The following is a 21,335-nucleotide window of genomic DNA, read 5'->3' on the forward strand; positions in this document are numbered from 1 at the left end:
GACAATGACGTATTACGTCTTTTCTCGGTGCATTCACTAGACACGGAAAATCTAATAATTTAGTTTAATTTATTGATTTATTCGAAAAACACACAATAATCTACATTTATGTAAATTTGACAGCTGGCTAATGTTCAACTACTTCTTCATGGTCTGGAGTTATTGAGAAACACGTTTACTTTGACAGTGTTTATGACTTTGTCCTAGATAGAAAGGGGTCTTTTCCCACTTTGATTCATGATTGGTTATTTTTGTTTACTTGCCGTTTTATACAAAAAGTAGGCTACTGCCATATAAACCCTGGCTGACCAAAGTGTACCACTTTTTCTAGGAGCAAATATTGGCGTGTAAGGGCAATATGAGGAAGATGATATAATATCCGAGTTTATCGGGGGTTCGTGAACGCAGCACCAGTGTCTGGGCTGTGACGATTGTGGACGTAGGACAGACACAGCTTCATCTGCTCCAGGCTGCAGACGACAGAACCGCAGGAAGGTTGTTTACCCCGGTTTACTGCTTATTTACCTCGAAAACAACAACAACAACAATGGAAGACCACATGTGCAACATCCAGGTGCTTCTGCGGGCCGCCGAGTTCCTGGAGAGGAGGGAGAGAGGTATGTTTTTAACCGACAACTGTCAGTGTGCAGGGGGGGAGGAAGTTGGTCAGTGTTGAACAACAAAATGCACAACGGAGACACACAAACTATGCGATCAGAACACACCGCAGGGTCACGACACACCGCAGAGGATCGAGATTGGAGGGAGGTTATTATTTGTGCAGGGACTTTATTAGAAGCGGTCCTCTCCGTTTGACTCAGTGACCCACATATCCGAGGCATCATTGTACTCGAAGGCGCCAATCTGCTCCCGGTTTGAAAAGGAACCCCGAGCGCTCGGAGCACTGAATGAAAGTCCGGCAGAAAATAAACCGAACCCACAAGTTACGTTCACCCGCCTCGTCCCGCAGCCACCGCCTCGGCTTCTTCACTGGACCGAAGAGTGGGTTTTATCAAAGTGAAGGATCGGTGCGTGATGGCGCCAAATCCTAAAACAAACCGCCCGGCGGAAGATGCTGATGACAGCGGCACAAAGTCTTTGTCCTCATCTCACTTCAGTCACTTAAAGCCCGAGGATGAGGATCGTTATAACATAATAATAACAAATCACCGGTCACAACAGGGGAGCTCTTTCATATGAATCATTTAATATCGTTTATATTTAGCACAAGATAAAAAAATAAACCATTATTAGCCCCACAATGGGGTGGGGTTAGCACTGCTACAGCAGCAAACGGTCAAGTCAGAAAACACCAGTAAAAGTAATAATAAGTAAATAATAAGTCAAACGTGTAGAGTTTTTATTCCTTTTTTAATTACATTTTTTATGTTTATGTTTACTTTCTATGTTTGTTTTGACTTGTTTTTTGTGAAGCACTTTGCAACTTTTTTTTATAGACTTGTTATTAGTATTGTTATTTTTTACCTGTGAACAAAATTTTATAAATATGAGTATAATTATAAAAAAGAAAACAAGGGGGGTATTATTCCGTGTTCCAACCAACACTTTGTCCCAGACACACACTTGTGGTCTGTCGTCGTGGGCTAAAAAAAGAGACCACACCTTCGGAGAAGAGTTTATTTCCTAACACAGCTGTGACGGGTTGTGTTTCCCTGAACAGAAGCAGAACATGGGTATGCCTCAGTCCTGCCTCTCAGCCCCGGTGACTCGGATAGGAAGAGCAAACAGAAGAGCAGGAAGATATCTGCTGGTGGCAATAGGTGAATACATGACATAACACAACTGACAGGAGGGTGTGGCTGTTAAGGCCTGACTGTCTGCTTTGATAAAAACGCCCCCTTTCAAACACCAACACTCTGACTGTCACTGCTGAGCAGCACAATGTATTACTCTCAACTAAACCCCCTTGTCTCCTCCTGTCTGTCCCTGCAGGTCGGTTCACAACGAGCTGGAAAAAAACAGGTAACTCGTTTTTTTAAATATATATCCTACCTTCAATGTCAAAGTTATCTTGAAACACCCTGCTGGAACGGACAAACCTCAAAAGTCGCTGATTGTTGTTGTTGTGCTCTGCAGACGAGCTCAGCTGAAGCACTGCCTGGACCAGCTGAAGGAACAAGTCCCCCTGTCGTCCGATGCCGTGAGGAGCACCACCCTCAACCTGCTGAGACGAGCCCAGCTCCACATTAAGGTGCAAACAGAAGCCCTGCACTCTATGCATATGCAGTTTTAGGTGGCTAGGATGTTAACAAACCTTTTAGTGACCATGTTCTCGTGGCCTCGAGGTTCCATCTTCTCTTTGTCTCAAGGTTTGGTCCACAGCTCACTCCTTTCTCTCTCCTCTCCGCCTCCTCCTTTCAGAAGCTGCAGGACCAGGACGAGCGTGCGGAGCAGATGAAGGGTCGCCTGCGCTGGGAGCAGAGGGAGCTGCGGGTGAGGCTGGAGCAGCTGCAGAGGGGCACGGAGAGGATGAGGAACAACAGCCAGGGGTCGACCATGTCGTCCGAGAGGTCGGACTCCGACAGAGGTGGGTCTCCTCTCAGCTTAGTGCGCCGAACAATGCCAAGTCACAGCAGAGAGAGTTTAAAGGATAGTTTACCATTTTTTAAGTCTGTGTGAGTACAATTGTCAAGTGGCGCTAAGGCAGATTTGGATTAATGTAATCATTCTTAAAAATGCACTCTAAATGGCAGTGATGGGGGGAAATCCACAGATCTCATTCAGTGCAAAAAATATTATTTGTATTAAGCTAAGCTTCTTTTGTCTAAATATATAAATCATTAGCAAAATTGAATCAACAGCTTAAGTGTTTTATTCTACACTCCTAAAGAGGCGTGTGTAGTAATAGAACATAATCAATTTAAGTTATTGTTTTAGTCTGCTTTTTCCATATTGTGATTAGGGCCCGACTGGTATGGATTTTTTGAGGCTGACACAGATAGGAAGTAAAAAATGACTGAAACGGATATCAGCTGATATATACCCCAAAAATGACAAAGACATTTATTTGAGTCATTTATTGGCTGACCACTAAGTCAGTGAGGGCTCTAGTTGTGATAGACATCAATATTAAAGATATATTGTTGTAAATGAAAGCTGTTGATGTTGATCATGTGACCCAGCCCTGGTTTTACGTACCACATAACAGGAGGATTTCTTCATATTTCCTTCCGCTGATGATTCGATGTTTTGTCTCGTTACAGAGGACGTGGAAGTTGACGTGGAGAGCATTGTGTTTGACTGTGTGGACCCTGACGGACTGATTACACAGGCTGACGCAGACCACTGTTACTCCAACATGGACAAAGCCTGGCTATGACGGCAGTTAACCTTCTGTCGCTTAACGTGCCGTCACCAGATCGAGGAGGAGAAAACGTGAAAACATTCCAAAAATCAAGCAAATGGAGGCAAGGGATGATGGGAGGAGACGTTACTGTACAGCTGAACACTTTTGTTTTCTTTGTAAAAAGGAGGAGCAACTTTCCCCCTCACATGATGTCAGACTACAAGCTAAACAATAATGTTGGTTGTGAATGAGCTGTGTCCATTTGCACTGAATAGCAGTATAAATCACTGGGCTGGGATGGATGTAACATTGAGCATATGTATATTTTTGGCATCAGCCACTGATGGCCTTTGATTTGATTTTCAAAGCCATGAGTTGTTTGTTACCGACAAGGATTCAAACAGTTTAATCATCTTTTAAAGGGCTTTCCCAAACCCAGATAAGGGCTTTTTATTCAAAACTCTTAACTTATTCTTAACTCCAGTATGTCTGTACTGAATTCTGCCTTAAATCAGATTTGGTCTAGTATTCTATACAGCTTCTCTTTAGCACTAAAACTATATAAGACATGGGTAGCATGCACTTAAACATTAATCTGGGCTATGTTTTGTATTATTGTCCGACTACGTTATGTTCAGTCATTGTATTGTTCTTTTTTCTGTTGCACAAAACGATCACACGTTGCACTTGTTTTTTATCTAAGAAAGGTTGTGGTTATATTCGACAGGAAAAGAGTGGGGAGACATTGACTGGTCATATTTGCACAATGATATCCGGCAGTTAACTCAACCATGCAGAATCTTAATTGGGTGTATTTTTTTTACTACACGACTCTGCGATGAAGTGCGAGACTTCCCTGTGTGAACGAGACACTGTGAGCATTAAGCTGGCTCTGTGCACACACCTAATGACAGTCACTGTTTGATTCACCGCTAATAATAACTGATGTTTCCGTCGTCACGACTGTACACTTCGCTGCTTGTGCATTTGTCTTTTAGAATGTTGATTATGCATGCAACAAGTACACCACTCAGGCAGGTAGTTTCCACTTGTAATGACGACGCAGGTAATGCAGTGTTACAAGTATCTATTCTATTCATTGCTATATATTTAATAATTGAAGGGGCTTTTCTTCCCTTCACTTGTGTATATGCAAGATGCCTTATTAGCTTTTAATAGTATCTATGAATTCATCAGTCTCTCCGCCCAGTAATACTATGTAGCATTTTGTACTGGTGTAACCTTTTTTTTATTTTTATGAATAAATATTTTCTATATTTATGTTGTTTATGGTTATTTCAAGAGTTGTAAAGGTCCTTGCATGATGTCCCCACTCTAAAAGCCTTTTTATAAAAGCGCATTCGATAGGTATATTTAAAAAAGCATGAGGAGTGGGAAAATTAAAAATTAGAGCAGACATGAACTGAATGTTTTCATACTTCAGACACTGATAGCGGAATTATTTCATGTTTGTACAAGGGTCTGTCAAATCTTGAAACTTGTTCAACTGATTATAAGAACAAAATGGAGGAAGAAGGGAGGAATACATACACTCCTGATCAAAATCTTAAGACCCGTTAAAAAATTGCATGAATTTGCATTTTGCACTGTTGAATCTTAGGAAGGTTCTAAGTAGAGTTTCAAAATGCAAAAAGAAGAAATGGGAACAAGAGCCCAAAAGTTGTGAGCAGGCAATTTATTGAAAACAACAATTTAACTGAAGTAGGCTGTTCATCAGCTGATCAAAAGTTTAAGACCACAGCTAAAAAAAAAAAAAAAACCTCCTAAAACAGAAATTAAAGTGTCAAATACTGACTCAGTAATGAGTAGCTCCACCATTATTGTTGATCACTTCAAAAATTCGTTTTGGCATGCTTGATGCAAGTGTTTCCAAAAGGCTAGTGAGAATGTTGCGCCAAGTGGTGAAGATGGCTTCACGAAGGGCATCCACTGTCTGGAACTGAAGTCCATTTTTGTAAACTTCCCTTGCCATCCATCCCCAAATGTTCTCAATTGGATTAAGATCAGGGGAACACGCAGGATGGTCCAAAAGATGTTATTCTCCTGGAAAAAAGTCTTGGTCAGACGGGCATTGTGAATTGGAGTGTTGTCCTGCTGAAAAACCCAGTCGTTACCACACAGACGAGGGCCCTCAGTCATGAGGGATGCCCGCTGCAACATCTCCACATAGCCAGCTGCTGTTTGACGCCCCTGCACAACCTGGAGCTCCATTATTCCATTGAAGGAAAAAGCACCCCAGATCATGATGGCGCCCCCTCCACTGTGCCGCGTAGAAAACATCTCAGGTGGCATCTCCTTGTCATGCCAGTAACGTTGGAAGCCATCAGGACCATCAAGGTTAAATTTTTTCTCGTCAGAGAATAAAACTTTCTTCCACCTTTGAATGTCCCATGTTTGGTGCTCCCTTGCAAAGTCTAAACGGGCAATTTTGTGGCGTTGAAGGAGACGTGGCCACGTTTCTTGTTTTTGAAGCCCTTCCTTCGCAGATGCCGTCTGATGGTTATTGGGCTGCAGTCAGCACCAGTAATGGCCTTAATTTGGGACGAGGATCTTCCCGTGTCTTGACGGACAGCCATTCGGATCCTCCGGCTCACCCCCGTGAGATTTTTTTGGGTCTACCACTTGATTTTTTTGTTCCATAACCCTGAGGATCTTTTAAGAAATGCAAAATGACTGTCTTACTGCGTCCAACCTCAGCAGCGATGGCACGTTGTGAGAGGCCTTGTTTATGCAGTTCAACAATCCTACCACGTTCAAAGACGGTGAACTTTTTTGCCTTTGCCATCAAGAGATCTTCACAGTGTGATTACTTGACAGGAAATGACATGGAATCCAAATTTTTGCACAGATTTGGGCTTTTAAAGGCTGTGGTCTTAAACTTTTGATCAGCTGATGAACAGCCTATTTGAGTTAAATTGTTGTTTTCAATAAATTGCCTGCTCACAACTTTTGGTCTCTTGTTCCCATTTCTTCTTTTTGCATTTTGAAGCTCTACTTAGAACCTTCCTAAGATCCAACAGTGCAATATGCAAATTCATGCAATTTTTAACTGGTCTTAAGATTTTGATCAGGAGTGTATATCAGAGAAGGAACGAACAACTACGTGGAGGTATCAATGGAAGTGTACCAGTTTACTTGGAAAGGTTCGATTTTCTGTTGTTTTATTACAACCTCTCAGAAATCTCATTATGTTAATAATCCCTGTTTGCTGGAGAAACTGGAAACCAATATGCAAACCACCTTCATGCTTTTCTTGGGATTGCCCTGTTAAAGAGTACCGGAGATGGACACAAGGTTCTCCACAAGATATATATTTAAAGTGAGGTGGTCATGGAGAGTAAGACCATATACTTAGGACAAAAACCCCAAATTTCAGAAAAAGCTGAATATTTAAAGTAGGAAGAGTTGGAAAAAGAAAAATGGGGACCTGTATGTCATGAACAGACTGAACGTTTCAGTGGTTAAAACTGGTTTAACTATGTGGGAGGAGTTTGTGACCAACACCTACAATTTACCGGAAAAGCTGAATATTTCAGAAACTACAAGGAGCTGTAAAAGGAAAAATTTAAGAGTTGAACATTTTGATGCTTGTAATTGGTAGTATGAGGTATGTGGGAGTTGCTGATGACCCAAGCCCGAAAATGATAGAATGATAAAAAGAAAAACTACAGTATGAATGTTATTACACATAGATAAGTGTACAAAGTCATTACAACACGCTGGTAACAAATTAACTGTCCTTTTATTGACAAGTGGATATTAAGTTGATACAGTAAGAGCATACTTTTATATTGGTTGTATCATCAGATCTGAGTTGGATGTACAAGGTGTCATTGTTTCCTTTTGTAGACACATTATGAATTGAAAACACTGCTCTCCATGGCAACCAGATCGTACAACGATATCATCAGTGCTATGTTGTGTGTATAAAGCTATGGTTGCCAACAACATGGACATTTCTTCAGTCAATTAATTTCAACCTGGTAAAATGATTAAGATGGGTCGCGGCTGAACGGAACTCAAATAAAACGACAATAACAACTTAAGTAAATCACAAACATTTGCATGAATCAGATATTCAGTGGCGTGTTCTTCTTAGACAAGAGGCTGATAATAATGTGAAACTATTACAATACAACATGATTTTCTTCTAAAGGAAGGCTAAAACGTTAATGGGCACCGAGGTTGAACAAAGGCCTGAGGAACTGTGTCAGGGTTGGCAAAGTGCTATTATCGTTTTATGGCAGCTCTTGCCATGTTGGGCCGTCCCTTTCTACGATCTCTATCTCTGGTAAATACTGAGATGATCTGGTATCATAAAGGAACAGCATGATTCAGCATGGCACGCACGCGGAGGCTGGAACAGGCTCTTGAACCCAGCTCAGGCCTTTTATGGTCCACCCACCATTTTCATTTGGATGCTTCCTCATAGAGGTGTCATACCCAAGACTGGGATCAGCCTGCCCTACCCTGATGCTTGTCTGAACAATGAGAGGGGGGGTAAAGATGAATCTGTCCCAGCGTCAGTATCTACACGACCGGTGATTCAAGTAGATCCTCATACATATTGTTTCTTCTGGGCGTGTGAGGCGAAGTCTTTGGCTTTCTCCTTAGCTGCCAGTGCTGTCTCTCTCGCTCGCTCCGTGGCCGTTTCTGTCAAGGTCCTGGATGGAGTTTCACCTACAGAGGAAATACAATGTTGACTTTAATTTGGCTGATCGATGTATTTATGTTGTTCAGAAATACAGGTGCTACACCCTGATATTCTTCAGCTGTCTGTGTAAGTCTGCTTTCAGAGATGTACAAATCCCCAGGATTTTCTAGAGGGGCTGTTTGTTTAATGTTTCGCATTTGACATATTTTAACATTAAATTCTCTCATAGTAATTATATTATTATGACAAAATGTCATATTATGTTATATTATAATTAATACGATTATTGTTATTATCATTATAAACACTAGTCAAGCTTAAAAATGATAAAGCTGAAATAAACAAAACATGAAATCATAATCTGGGCAGTGGTTTTACTCCTTTCTCTGCCACACCCTTCTTTCCACACACGAAGGACAAAGAGCTCTTGTGTTTAACAGAGTGAACTCGAGAGCAACATAGGCTTCTTCATACTTAAGATTTGACTGACGTGTAACATGTCAACAATCAGTTCATCATGTGCTTTAAATCTGCTGACCTGAATGTTTACAGCTTATCTACCATCAGAGCCCTTGTTTCCCGTTCATAGCTAATTCCAGCCATCAGTGCAATGCAAACATTATGATGGTTACTAGTTACACCACACTCACAATTCATCAGATATACATGTAAATATCAATAGAGATGAATAAGCTAGTAACCGAATGAGAAGTTACCTTGCATTCTGGCCAGTACATATTCAAACCCCTTCATGGTCTTTGTGACACTGGTCTTGAACCTTGCGAGGCCAAATTCCTGGAAAGAGAAGACACAGTCATCAAGACAGAAAATAGCTCTTAGAGAATAATGTGTCAGCAACCTGTAACTCATATCCCATGTTTACTTATGGAACAATAAATGAATCACTCAGAATACTGAGCTGTTGCATTTTAACACAGAATATAACAGATTATAAATGACAGATTGGTGGGTGAGTGTTCATGTCAGAGTCCAGTGTTCTGTGTCGTTACGGAGTGCCGAGCTCCACTTCACTCTACTGACCTGAATAGCTCTAGAGAGCCCATAGACATTGGAGGAGATCCAAGCTTCTCTCTTCAACTCTGTCCAGCTGCTGTTGTCAGGGTTAATTCCATACTCGCAGCGCTCTTCCACAGACTGGGGCGAGGGCAAAGAACAAGGGAAACGTTAGGCTGTGTTGCGACGCTATGCGCATATAGATTCAAGCACCAGCTTACCATGAGGCGAGCGTGGCTGAGGTTCCATGTGAGTGTCGTCATGGTCTTTTTTTGAGGGTCCAAGACAGAGTCCTCGATGATGTAGGCATGGCTGGCCATGTGCTTTGGAAGGTACCGCTCCATCCAGCGAGGCGCTCGACTGACTTTGGTCAACAGACGTCTGGAAATCAGGCAGTTGGATGGAGTAACCTCCCTGAATATGATGTCTTCAGTCAAAACATGGTTACTGCGGGAGAGAAGGAAATGGTATGGATTAAGGCAATACTCTATGTAAGGCTGCAACCAACGATTATTTTTATTCTATATTCTTTTGTCAATCACTAAATGAAATGGTTCATTGTTCAGTTTTCACTGACAGAAAAAAGCCTTAACAACAAAGATATTTCATTTTAAATAACCAAAAAACAAACAAAGGCCCGTCTCATTAAGACACTGACATTATGTTGATTAACTAGACAATAGAGCTGCAACTAACCTTTATTTTCATTAACTACTTAGTATTATGATTATTCACTTAATCATCTTAACAGTTTGGTCAAGAAATGTTAGAAATCACCACATTTCCCCAATCCGATTTGACTCGAATTGTTTTGTTAAATGAGCAATAAAAAACTGAAAGATAATATCACATATGTGTCCAGCTATCATATTAGTAGGACACTAAACATGTACCAGTGAGTTTCCTGAACTTTATATTTTCACTGGGTATGGGTCCTCTCAACGAAGGTCGCCTTGTTATTTTACAGTAGCCCAGACTGGACAAACTAAACACCTTCCGAGTTTTAATGACAACTGAACTCTACCACAGGTTCTCTTTCATGTTTGGAAGGGGAGGGAGAGGGGAGGGGTATTAAGCTGCAACTTCACCACTAGATGTCACTACATTCTACCCACTGTACCTTTAACTCCATCATTAATGGATACTTTTCTCTGTAACAGTGTCACATAATCAGTTCATAGGTTTAAAGATCAGCGTGTAGAATTTAGAGACATCTAGTGGTGAAGTTGCTTGTTACAGCTGAACACCCCTCACGTACCTTCCGTTGTCATACAAACTCAAAAGGTTTTAAGCTTGTCCAGTTTGGGCTACTGTAAAAAAAATCAAGGCAGCCTCTGCAGAGAAGACCCGCTCCAGATTTAAATATAAAGTATTTAAATCAAGATTCAAAACTTAGCATTTACACAACAATTATACATCAGTAGTGGGCAATGAAAGGTTTTCACAGGCATTTCTAGCCATGCTCAAGAATATAAAGGGCCTAAAGGAATAGAAAACAACAATTCGTGCATGTTACATGATCATACATTACAAACATCACTGGGATTATTTTCATATTTAATATCTGCCAATAGATACCTTTCACCTAAATTGTACACATGGAACCTTTAAGTGTGTGACAACTACAAAAAAAGCTCTTGACTATTAAATCTAATAAAATGAATATTAACATCTGAACCACAGTGGTATTAGCTACTGTATAGCGTAGAGTTGAAATAAGTGAGTCCACCATTTTGAGTAAAAATCCCAACACTTTCCCCAGCACATCGAACACACACACCTGTAGGGGTTGGGATACCGCTGCCAGAAAGCGATACACACTTGGTCCCAGCTACTTTGGAGCAAACCGGCGCAGCTGAAGTATTTCACCATGGTTCCCACTGTTTATTCTGGCAGCAGCAGCAGCAGCAGCCTGTGTCAATACAGAGCAAACACGACAGGTCATCAGTTTACTACGTTACTCCAGCCAGCTCGTAGCCTGAGTAGACTAAATGGGACCACACGGAAAAGTGCCAATGACTGAATGAATGCGCAGACACAGGTAGAATGAGCGAAAGCCACCGACACACACTTTCAGGAACTTTCCAGCTAACAGCTACTCGACAGCAGAACGCGTTAACAACACCAGGCTGAGTTCACTGGCGTGGCTTGGATCAGCCTGTGTTCCGACATCACGACCACACGAACAAAATAAACTCACATATAAAGAGGTTACGTCAGCTATAACGGCGCTGTCCCATCTGTCACGTCCGCACCGCTGAGCTCCCTCGTTAGCATGAGCTAGCCTAGCACGAAATATGGATTAGAAGCTAGGACCCGGAAGTTCCCCTTCGCCTCGGCATTCAACGGCATCGAACCTCGGACGGCGGAGATGGCGTTTACCAGTGTGGGGACATGGACATTCAGGAGATACGTGTCAGCATGTCTCGCTGCTGCTGTCGGGACGAACTTCGCCGCGCGGCCCGGAAACAAGTCCCGTCACACACACCGAGGCTCGATCCAGAGGGAAGGTCACGCTCCACGACACATCCGGCATCGGGTGCAGCTCTGAGGTTCAGTCCCAACACTGGGGGGCGCCACACGACTGTGTAAATGCCCCACAGACTCCAACAAAGCGGCTGTTATTCAAAGAGGACACTTCATACACTTTGGATCAAATGTCCTTTAATGCAGAACACAAATAATGACTATGTCTGTGAGGCTCCATTAAAAACAACATCAACCAGAAAACCTAATACTTCACTTTAACTCATTAGCATAATCATCTGCCCTCGCCTTGCTATTTTTGTGCATGCACCCCTTAAGCCCACTGTTGAGAGAACAGATGGATCATTTATTCTGCACAGCTAAAATCAGCCCGGAAACTATCTCTTGTCTGCAGCGACAATCTTCACCCATGAGGCGTAACGCCTAATGGGTCCAAACTTAATGTTGTGGTCTGCTGGTATGGTCCCGATAAAAGGCTTGCAGCTTCTATTATAATCCACAGCAAACAGGGGAATATAGGCTAAGCCATGAAATCAATAATGTGGGTGTCGAAAAGAGACCAGCAATGTAATATTTTTCTATTTATTTTCTCTGCTTAAAAATGAATCACACTGCGCATGCAGGCAACATTTGTCTGCTTCACTAAATGCTTTATTGGATGTTGGGTGAAAGTGTATGTGCAGGAATTAGTTTCACTTCCCCTCTGTGTCAAAAAAAACAAACTATAATTGGTTCTATTTACACAATCTATAGGATTTTCCAGCAGTCACATTCTTTTTCACTCAACAACAAGAATTCTGCCTAAAATGGTGACTTTGTGTTTTAATTAAAAATACAATTTCCATGTACCTTTATTATGTAATTTCAATGTAAAGGGTCACAATTAATGACTTTTTTTCCCATCATGTTGAGTTAGAGTAAATAAACCACATCACTTGAGAGTGAAAAGTGTGAAAAGTGAAAGTTAAAGCGGGTTTAATGTATAAATTTGAGTTTAACTTGATTTAATTAAATCACTCTTTTCACAGAAACTTAACATGATACAAAAAACTTCAGTAAATACAACGCTTTAGATTGAGCCTAAAAAGTTACATGGAAATTTAATATGTAATTGAAATACATAAAATAACTGTTCTGCATAATTACTTTTTTAGTGTATATTACCTTCAGTGTGCAGGCTACATGCACTGCAGCACATGCACTAACTCCCCCATTAGTTTAGAGTAGTGTAAGTATCAGGCTGAAAGTGGTTCACACATTTTGTCAAATACCATAAAGCCACAATCTGACTTCATTTGAAGCCAATGTCTGTTTATTTCACATAGAGGCACGGAACAGAGCTTCACCTGAACGTCAAATGAATGGTCAGGTTTTCCTCATTCACAGACCACCAACAAAGGACACTTTATCAGTGAAATAAAAAAAAAAAAAACGGTTTTCACTTCACTTCTTCTTCCAAGTCCCCTCTCTTTTTTTTTTACATACCCTCAAAGCAGCCGCCTCACTCACTATTAAATACATCAAGAACTTGTTGCTCTCGGTTCAGCGGCTTCCAATCCCATTCATCTGGACCCAGACCCCCGCTGGTCCGTCTGATCAGGAGCAGCTGGATGTAAACACAATTAACTTCCTGATTGGCGAGAAAAATCTGCAGTGGCAGCGACTGGTAACTTGGATGAGGATTAAATATTACACAGCGGTTAATCCAAAATGCAGCAGTTGGATTCATTAATTAGAAAAACAGTCATATAAATGTTTTGAGCAGCCGACAAAAAAAAAAGGGAAGTGTGAAAAATGAAACTTGTTCTCACAGTGGACATCTTCCCTTCAGTGAGTGTGAACACATCAATAGCCTCAGTTAAGGCAAAGCAGCTGAGCATAATAAATTGGACACGAGAAACGGACAGAACACATTATACATTGCACCAAGTTACTTAACACCTTAGCAAACATCTTCCACATATATTTGAACAGGTTCAACAAATGTATTTTCACAAGTACCATTCACAAAGTCAACAAGAGCCTTACATAACGCCATTTAGATACAAAGCTTTGAGCCCTCTCCAGTGACAAACATAGATTAATTCAAGTCAAAAAGCTACTTCTGAACCACATGCGCCACAAAGCAGAGGTGTGTTCAGAGTGTTCAATCTTATCCATCAGGCTTTTAAAAAAAAAAAGTTACGTTAATCTCATACAGCGGTGGGAGGGTGCCCGCCGTTACGACCGTTCAGAGTCTGGCCTCGTATGGAGCGGGTCCGTAATGAGGCCTCGGGGTGGAAAGAATCTGGCTTATCCTCACAGCGGAAGACCATGAGGAAGCCGTTCCGGTAGTTTTTATTCATCCACCCGTACAGGAGAGGGTTGGTAAAAGTCGAACACATCGCCACGATATGGAACACCGTGTATATCAATTTGTACTCCTTAAACCGCAGTGCCAGGTCCAGATCGCTGGCCAGCTGGAACACGTGGAACGGCAACCAGCAGAAAGCAAACACCACCACTACAAGCGCCAACATCTTGGTGGTCTTTTTGCGGCGGTTGATGCTGTCTTTGCGGGTGGATGGGCTGATGTGATTCTTCAGCTTGACCCAGATGCAGATGTATGCGTAGCTAATGATGGCTAAAGGAATAATGAACTGCAGGAGCAGCATTGAGAGGCTGTAGATGACTCCGCCCTTGCTGGTCTCGTGGGGCCACTTCTCCGAGCAGACGGTGATGTGCAGGTTGATGGAAGGTATCTCTTCTCTGCGGTACTCCCTGAAGATGGCCAAGGGCGCCGCCAGGACGGCTGACGTAGTCCAGGTGATCCCCATGATGAGGAAGCTGGAGTGCCAGGTGAGGCGTCGGCCGAGGTGGAAAACGATACAGCGGTAACGCTCCAGGGCGATGACGGTCATCGTAAGGATGGACACGTGCACGCTCAGGGCCTGGGCAAAGGGCACCATGTGGCACAGCACGGCCCCAAACTTCCAGTCGTCTAACAGAGTGTAGACCAGAGTGAAGGGCAAGCACAGAGTGTCCACTAACAGGTCGGCCAGGGCCAGGTTGGCGATGAAGAAGTTGGTCACAGTTCGCATGGTCCTGTAGCGAATGATCATGTAGATGACGAGAGCGTTGCCCAGCAGCCCCAGCAGAATGATGAGGGAGTACGCCATGATCAACGGGATCTGAACCCCAGGGTGCTTGGTGATGTCAGTTTGGAAACCAGGTGTGTGCAAACCCATGCTGTCGTTAAACAGAATCAAGGCGTCGCTCTCACCAGCCTCCCCTTCGTCCTCTGTGTTGTTGGATGAGTCTTGGGGACTCATTTTGATGCCGGATCGAGGCCGTGCTGGCTCCTGAAGAGAAAAAGCACATGTAATAAAATCACTGTTTTGAGGCAGGCCAAGAAGAATATTGTTCATACAAGAAAGGGTCGTAATTCCGGAAAAATACTAAAAGTTCGAAGCTGTTTGTTAATTATTATTAATTATCTATACCACTTGTCCTTTTTGAGGGACAAGCGGGGGGATCTCGGCCAAACTGAACCCTTATTTTCACCTACTCTCTCGAATTTCCAACCCCCCTGATCTGCATTGTCATGTCACTGCCATCTGTCGCTTGTCTTCCCCAGAAGGGTAATACACGTGCTTCATGATCAGCCCACATTTAAATATGTATCAAAAGCAACCAGTCAGAGTTATGAGTGCAGTTCATGGCATTTGGGACACGATCTATCACTGGCCTCCCATTGCCAAAGATTAACAACTGTGATTGCACAAATACTTTACTAGACACTGGGGCTCACTGGGGGTTGACCTCTGCTCAGGGTTATTATTTAATGTTCGTCCTTTTGTTACAATGCCCTACATCACACAAAACTAACTGGACAATATTAGAATAGGACCTATATTGTTTATTTTCAAGGTCTTTTTCTCCCCACAAGCACTCAATCAGCACTAATGAAACCAGACTAAACAGAAGTGATACACCATTATTTCATTATTCTCCTCATATCCTTTGGAAAGAGCACTTTGCATTGTAAAGGACACACTGTTATTAAAGTCATGTAGTAATTAACTTGAGAGCAATGACACAGAGCTGTTAGGAAGATAAGAGAGTTCCCTGTTGAAACCTATTACAACAATAGCACAAAATGGCATTACGCAAGAAATGAAAAAAATGAAATACCCATCTCAGTTAGATGATGATCAATAGAAAACCAGCTTTTGCTCTATACACTGGTTCCAGACCATCCTGAAAAGACCAACTGTATTTCTAACCTTGAGCTATTCAAATTAAAAGAGCACTGCCTGGGGCTGAGGTACAGTGCATGCATTCATTTGGCGACTGCGAGCAGCGTTCCCAAGAAATATGAACAACCTGTGCCATAACAATAGCTAAAGGGAAATGATGGAGGAAGAAGAGTGTTTGGGGGGAGTGAGTCAGTTCAAAGCGTCATCATTAGAGCTGCAGACTGCTCACACACTCACTCTGCATTTCAGAAATGGAAATCGTGAGGTGAGCCTAATTTCTGACAGAGAGAGAGAGAGAGAGAGAGAGAGAGACCTGCGCCGGCCCATGTTACACAACAAAGTCTATTTTTAAAAAAGTAATTTTTTTAGCCATTCATTCTCTTGTCTCTCCTGTCAATTTACCTGTGCGCCTGGCTGAGAGCTCCGGCTGAATACAGAGAGAGCGTCTAGTCATGCATACAAAAACTTAATGTCAAAGTTGACCTTTGAATAACTGTTAAGATTCTAATGGAGCAGATGAATGCTAATTGCATTAATTGATATTAGACTCAGCAAATGGCTTTTCAACAAATGCAGATTCTAGTTTGATGTTAAAGGTGGACGAGTTAGAGGAATGTCAAACAGGACACTGTCGTAGTTTCTTTGAGTGCCTATGGCCCTTAATCCAATTTGGACCTTTTTCGGCTAACACCCATGTCCAACTGATTTGACCCAATCAGGAGAACATTTAGGTGGTTATTGCTTTGGTGACAGACACACTTTGTCGCTCTGTGTCTGTTCCTGTATACAGTTTCTCTGCAGATCACTGAACAGACTGCACTTTACTTACTGCAATTGCTTTTTAAAAAATGTGTAATGATGAAAGATAATGGAATTTTTTTTTGAATTTTTCTATTCAATTTGGAGTAAATGCTATTTTGTCGCATGATTGTGTTGCATTATTGTCTTATATGCACCAGTAAGTGGATTCAGGCAACAAACAGTCGAGGCTACAAGTGTGTATGTGTGTGTGTGGTGTGTGTGGTGTATATGTGTATGTGTATACAGTATGTGTGTGGTATATGTGTATGTGTATTGTATTCGTGTATGTGTGTATATATGGCACATTTGTGTGTATGTGTGGAGTATATGTGTGTGTATTATTTGAATTTGTGGTTTATGTGTATATGTGGTGTATTGATATATGTGGTGGATAAGTGTGTGTGTTGAGCGTGTGTGTTTGTGTGTGGATTATAAGTGCGTGTGTGGTGTATATATGCATAAATGTGATTGTGTGTGTGTAGTGTATATATGCCTATATGTAATTGTGTGTTTGCGTTGTTTATATGTTTAATGTGTCTCTTTAGATGCGTTTCTTAATAAATTAAAAACATAAATTCAGGCTTTGGGTTCCTTGGGATTTAAGTACACAACATTAAATGTTCAGGTGTGCGACATAAAGCAGAGGAAGGTAACAAGGACACACACACACACACACACACAAACACACACACACACATACACACACACACACACACACACACCAACAAACAGACGCACCAGGAGCTTTGAAATGACATGCAGTATAAGTCAGGAACCCTGAAAAACGAGGTCATACAAACTATTATTGCACTGCCAATAAAGTAAAAAAACATGTATTTTTTAATATGCCTGTAACCCTCCTGTCTCCAGAGCACGCGCAGCCACGCACGGACCTGCTGCATGGATTTATCAGCCGACTGCAGGCGACACGGGCACTTTACAAAGCATCAGTAATTTGTCAAAGCGCCGGTTCCTCTGATCAGAGATGGTAATCCTACACTTGAGGCGGGCTTGTGTCACATGAGGAATCCACCTGCTGGAGCCGAAAGAAGCTGAAACCGGATTCTAATCAGCTCCACGCTCCGTCGTCAGATTATGATGAGGCGCCTCATTCCCAATCAAACGCGCATTGATGCTTCGTTCGTGCGTAATTTGTCGCCATTTGTTTAACTCACTGTAAAGTGCGCATTCAAATATCTCCACTTGAGCCCTCAGAGCGTATTCAACCGAGCAAACCAAGCCAACACTCTGCTGTGGCAAATAATGTGCTCCATGCTCCTTTTCAAATGGTTTTTACCTCGTATCCAAATTACGCACATGTAGTTTCAGTAACTACAGGTTGAACTGTCACAGAGGAACAGAGACATGAATACCTTTTAGCATTGCTGTCCCCAAACTAGTCTCGCAACATGCATTTAAAGTCTAAATCCACATATAAATGGACTCACCTTTTCCCCACTATTTCTCCTCTTGCATGCGCGTCTTCACTCGAGACTGTTGAGAGACATTGAGGGGGGGAAATCCCGAAGCTCCTCCCAAGCTGTGGCAGCACACAGTGTGCATCTTGTGGCTCGACCGTGCGTTCTTGAGAGGCTGCAGGTCTGAACGACTCAGACTCAGTGCGAGTCTGTGAGCGTCCACATCTCCCAGCGCCAGGCAGGGACTGTCGCTTGGAGATGTGCGCAATGGATGCGCTCCAAGGATCCACATTTTTTATGCATGTGCGTTGTTTCAATTCCACTCCATTACTCAGCAAAGAAAACACATGAAACGCAATTTCAGAATTCTCAACACGTCATTAGGTTTATTACATTTTATAATTTAAAATGTGTTTATCATACACTGTACTTCCTGTACGGCTTCCGTGCTATTTCTCCCTTCTTCCTTATGAGAACAACTGTACATGAACTTTGGAGCAATCATGGGTCGTAAACAAACCCATCATCATATTGCTTTATTCCAGGCTCCATCATGTCACTGTCTCTACTGATCTAATTTCTGCAATCAGATAAAAGTGGGCTGGCACAGCACTGTGCTGCATGTGACACGATTTCACAAGCAATTGTTGGTTAACACACAAAACCTGCTGTCAGATTTAGCTGATATGCCTCCAAGACAATGGGCACACAAATCCCTCTCAAGCTCATTTTTGTGAGCTCCCATGACTTCCTAAAAGAGATTAAAGTTCCTGCTGAATGCATATTGTTATTTTTAGTTGGAGCAATAGACACATGCAAAAGCATTTTTTAGTGCCAAGAGGATGAAAGAAGAATTGTTGTTGAATTGTATGGATTTCAATAAAACATTTTAGTATTCAGAGATTGTCTTTTACACAAATGATTGTATTTCTTATTCTTTAAACAAATGAGGTTTGACTGTTGACCAGTAGCGGAGCTAGGCAATTTTCAGTGGAGTGGCCTGGAGGAACCTGCATAAAAATCACTATTACATGAACATAAAAATGCGTTTGAGTAGAACATACAGGGCTATATAAAGGCAAAGCTTATACTATACATATGTACAAATGTAGTACAATATACAGACTATCTTCTCACTAACAGATTATTCATCATTCTATTTGTATATTCATACTTGCCTGGCTTGAGCCATTTTTCTTCTCATAATATGGAAATGCTTGGAGCAACTGGAGTCTCACAGCTGTTTTTGTATGATGATAAAGCTGTGTTTATGTACGTCTGCAGTGTATAGCCTTAACAGTGAAGGACATTTCCTATGCTTAAAATTAATATAAAACTCTACCCAACTTGAAAAGTTTACCTTGAATCAAATTGGATCTAGAGTGAAGGAGCAGATTCACACACCTGCAGCTCCCATGACTCTGTTTGAAATAAGTTCTCCTTATCAGACCTGTGGCACAGAGACAAAGTAGGAATGCCAATAAAGAATTAAGGAAAGGACCTGAAAACAGATGCCACCTGAAAGTAGACATAAATAAAGGAGCTTTTGCCGATATGAAAACCATTCCAACCTTCTACAAAGATGTATTTTGGTTTTGATCAAGCCTTGTTTCTATATTTCCCTGGAGCTGTTGAGAGTCGGCTCTCATCGTCCCAGCTGAGATTTATTGTTGAAGGAGCAGCACTGTACGAGATCCTCCAATTCTCTTTGTGGTATTCTATTTTATAATGATTGGTGATTGACTGAACAGCAGAGAAAAAACTTATTGATCAGGGCAGGCTGTCCTTTAGCCTAAATTTATTCTTTCAATCATCCTCCCACATGGGTCACATGGGTCAAGGTTGTCAGATCGCATGCATTACCGATATAGGATTTCTCTCCTTGCCACAAACTTGCAAATCTCCAGCAGGTCTCGACAGCACAGTATCAGTAGACCTGGGCTCATATCTGCATGCACCTATATACAGTGAGCTCTGACTCCCCTCCATATGGCTGGAGATCGTGTTTGTAAAGTCCACTGTTCTCAATCTGTTCACTGCCTCAGTCCATATCCTCTGAGAGCACTGGAGCCACTGATCCTAATACATATACATGATCAGAGACGGTATGTTTACACAGGGGTTGTTGTGCCGGTCTCTCATGAGCTGTGTGAATTATGGAACTAGGGAGAGGTGACTGCACAAACTCACATATCCCAATGACAAGTCCGCTATCTACCTTTTGCTCTCAGTGTTCCTCAGATGAGCAGAGAGGTAGAGACTGCGGCTTATTCAAAGACTTTAACCATTGAAAACTTTGAGTTGAAAGGAAGGAGCGTCTGTGAAGTCTGCAAATTGGATTCTGTTGCTTGTGATGCTCCAATTATACCTCCCGCTGGGCTTTTCTTTTAGTCCATGCAGGTCAAGGTATCTGGGAAAGTAACAATTGATCTAGGGCCTGATCCTCCGCCTCTCATCGAGTCTCTGAGGTCCATTTATGTGTACATATAAACAGGAGTCCAACTGAATGAACTGAATGTTAAATAGCTTTCCTGGTGTGCTTAAGAGTGCTAAAATGGGGGGTTCTAAAAACGTTTAAATTAGATAGTTTAAATACTCAATTCTTCATTGAAGTACCTGGCCCCTTTATCAACTTAAAAAAAATGTACTCGTCACAGAGAATAGAATAACAAAGAATAAATGATTAAATAAATAATGTTGCAGAATTTGTTACAATTAACAGTGTGTTTGTAAGATGGGAACCTCGAGGTCTAATGAAAGACAATATCTCAGCAGCATGATTGGAAATGTAGTTTCCAGTCTTTTCAGGGTCTGAGACTTAAAGTGATCTGTTAAATATTAACCAACTGTATCGAAGTGGAGTACTGGCAGTCACAATATCCTGGCTGCTGGGCTGCTTGTGTTAAGACGTAATTAAGTGAATTGAAAAATGCTCAATCACGAGGCTATTGAGGTTGCTTTGCAGAATTGCAATATTGAGATGTGATGCAGTATATGTTTTTCAATGCTGCACCTTCCCAAAATGAAACGGAAGATGACTAATTTGACGAAGACAAAGTTTCTGCATCATTCTCTCTTGTTCATGTTCACAAACAAGCACATGAGAGTGAAACCTGGATTTACTGTGTGTCATCATGAAAGATTTCATGAAAAAGAAAAATGCAACGGACTTAACTCAACTTTGCAGCAGCATATGGTTGAGAAAAAAAGCTGTAGTTGTTTTAATTTAACTTTTTAATGATGTATTTGATTTATTTATGATTTCTTTCTTAGTCTCGTTTTCTTTCTTTCTCTCTTATGTCTTACAATCTTCTAGTTTCATATCTGCCTTTTATTATTATTGTTGCTTATCATTTATATATATAGACGCACCTGTTATTTTGTTTTATTTATAC

At 41.7% G+C, this 21,335-nt stretch overlaps 3 protein-coding genes across 5 annotated transcripts; 1 reads left to right on the top strand and 2 right to left on the bottom strand.

Annotated features, from left to right (window-relative positions):
* The first annotated feature begins 428 nt into the window (after nucleotides 1–428).
* mxd3 (MAX dimerization protein 3) lies at nucleotides 429–4,588 on the top strand. Its single transcript, XM_053428741.1, has 6 exons — nucleotides 429–617; nucleotides 1,682–1,781; nucleotides 1,954–1,983; nucleotides 2,098–2,212; nucleotides 2,383–2,548; nucleotides 3,225–4,588. Exons 1-6 carry the CDS (start codon nucleotides 548–550, stop codon nucleotides 3,338–3,340), a joined length of 597 nt encoding a protein of 198 aa, XP_053284716.1. The 5' UTR covers nucleotides 429–547; the 3' UTR covers nucleotides 3,341–4,588.
* A 2,463-nt stretch (nucleotides 4,589–7,051) lies between these two features.
* prelid1a (PRELI domain containing 1a) lies at nucleotides 7,052–11,522 on the bottom strand. Of its 3 annotated transcripts, none has more exons than XM_053429203.1 (6): nucleotides 11,379–11,522; nucleotides 10,777–10,908; nucleotides 9,218–9,443; nucleotides 9,024–9,137; nucleotides 8,699–8,777; nucleotides 7,052–8,008 (listed from the first exon to the last, which is right to left on the bottom strand). In XM_053429203.1, the coding sequence occupies exons 2-6, from the start codon at nucleotides 10,866–10,868 to the stop codon at nucleotides 7,887–7,889; spliced, it is 633 nt and encodes a 210-aa protein (XP_053285178.1). In that variant the 5' UTR covers nucleotides 10,869–10,908; nucleotides 11,379–11,522; the 3' UTR covers nucleotides 7,052–7,886. The 3 variants fall into 3 exon arrangements, with proteins under 3 accessions (XP_053285178.1, XP_053285179.1, XP_053285177.1); XM_053429204.1 differs by having other exon boundaries at nucleotides 10,777–10,901; nucleotides 11,378–11,521; XM_053429202.1 differs by having other exon boundaries at nucleotides 11,197–11,513.
* A 1,240-nt stretch (nucleotides 11,523–12,762) lies between these two features.
* On the bottom strand, nucleotides 12,763–18,083 carry npy7r (neuropeptide Y receptor Y7). The gene is made up of 2 exons (XM_053429125.1): nucleotides 17,971–18,083; nucleotides 12,763–14,824 (listed from the first exon to the last, which is right to left on the bottom strand). Exon 2 carries the CDS (start codon nucleotides 14,792–14,794, stop codon nucleotides 13,676–13,678), a length of 1,119 nt encoding a protein of 372 aa, XP_053285100.1. The 5' UTR covers nucleotides 14,795–14,824; nucleotides 17,971–18,083; the 3' UTR covers nucleotides 12,763–13,675.
* Nucleotides 18,084–21,335: the final 3,252 nt, after the last annotated feature.

The sequence above is a fragment of the Pleuronectes platessa genome, chromosome 8 (genome assembly GCF_947347685.1).
Source record: "Pleuronectes platessa chromosome 8, fPlePla1.1, whole genome shotgun sequence".
NCBI lineage: Eukaryota > Metazoa > Chordata > Actinopteri > Pleuronectiformes > Pleuronectidae > Pleuronectes > Pleuronectes platessa.

Excerpts from the sequence above, each read along its gene's own strand:
- mxd3 (XM_053428741.1), top strand. The coding sequence starts at position 548 with ATGGAAGACCACATGTGCAACATCCAGGTGCTTCTGCGGGCCGCCGAG. Across the intron at positions 1,782-1,953 it reads ATATCTGCTGGTGGCAATAG|GTCGGTTCACAACGAGCTGG; the intron begins GTGAATACATGA and ends CTGTCCCTGCAG. Across the intron at positions 2,213-2,382 it reads GAGCCCAGCTCCACATTAAG|AAGCTGCAGGACCAGGACGA; the intron begins GTGCAAACAGAA and ends TCCTCCTTTCAG.
- prelid1a (XM_053429203.1), bottom strand. The coding sequence starts at position 10,868 with ATGGTGAAATACTTCAGCTGCGCCGGTTTGCTCCAAAGTAGCTGGGAC. Across the intron at positions 8,778-9,023 it reads GGCTCTCTAGAGCTATTCAG|GAATTTGGCCTCGCAAGGTT; the intron begins GTCAGTAGAGTG and ends TTCTCTTTCCAG. Across the intron at positions 8,009-8,698 it reads TGTACTGGCCAGAATGCAAG|GTGAAACTCCATCCAGGACC; the intron begins GTAACTTCTCAT and ends TTTCCTCTGTAG.
- npy7r (XM_053429125.1), bottom strand. The coding sequence starts at position 14,794 with ATGAGTCCCCAAGACTCATCCAACAACACAGAGGACGAAGGGGAGGCT.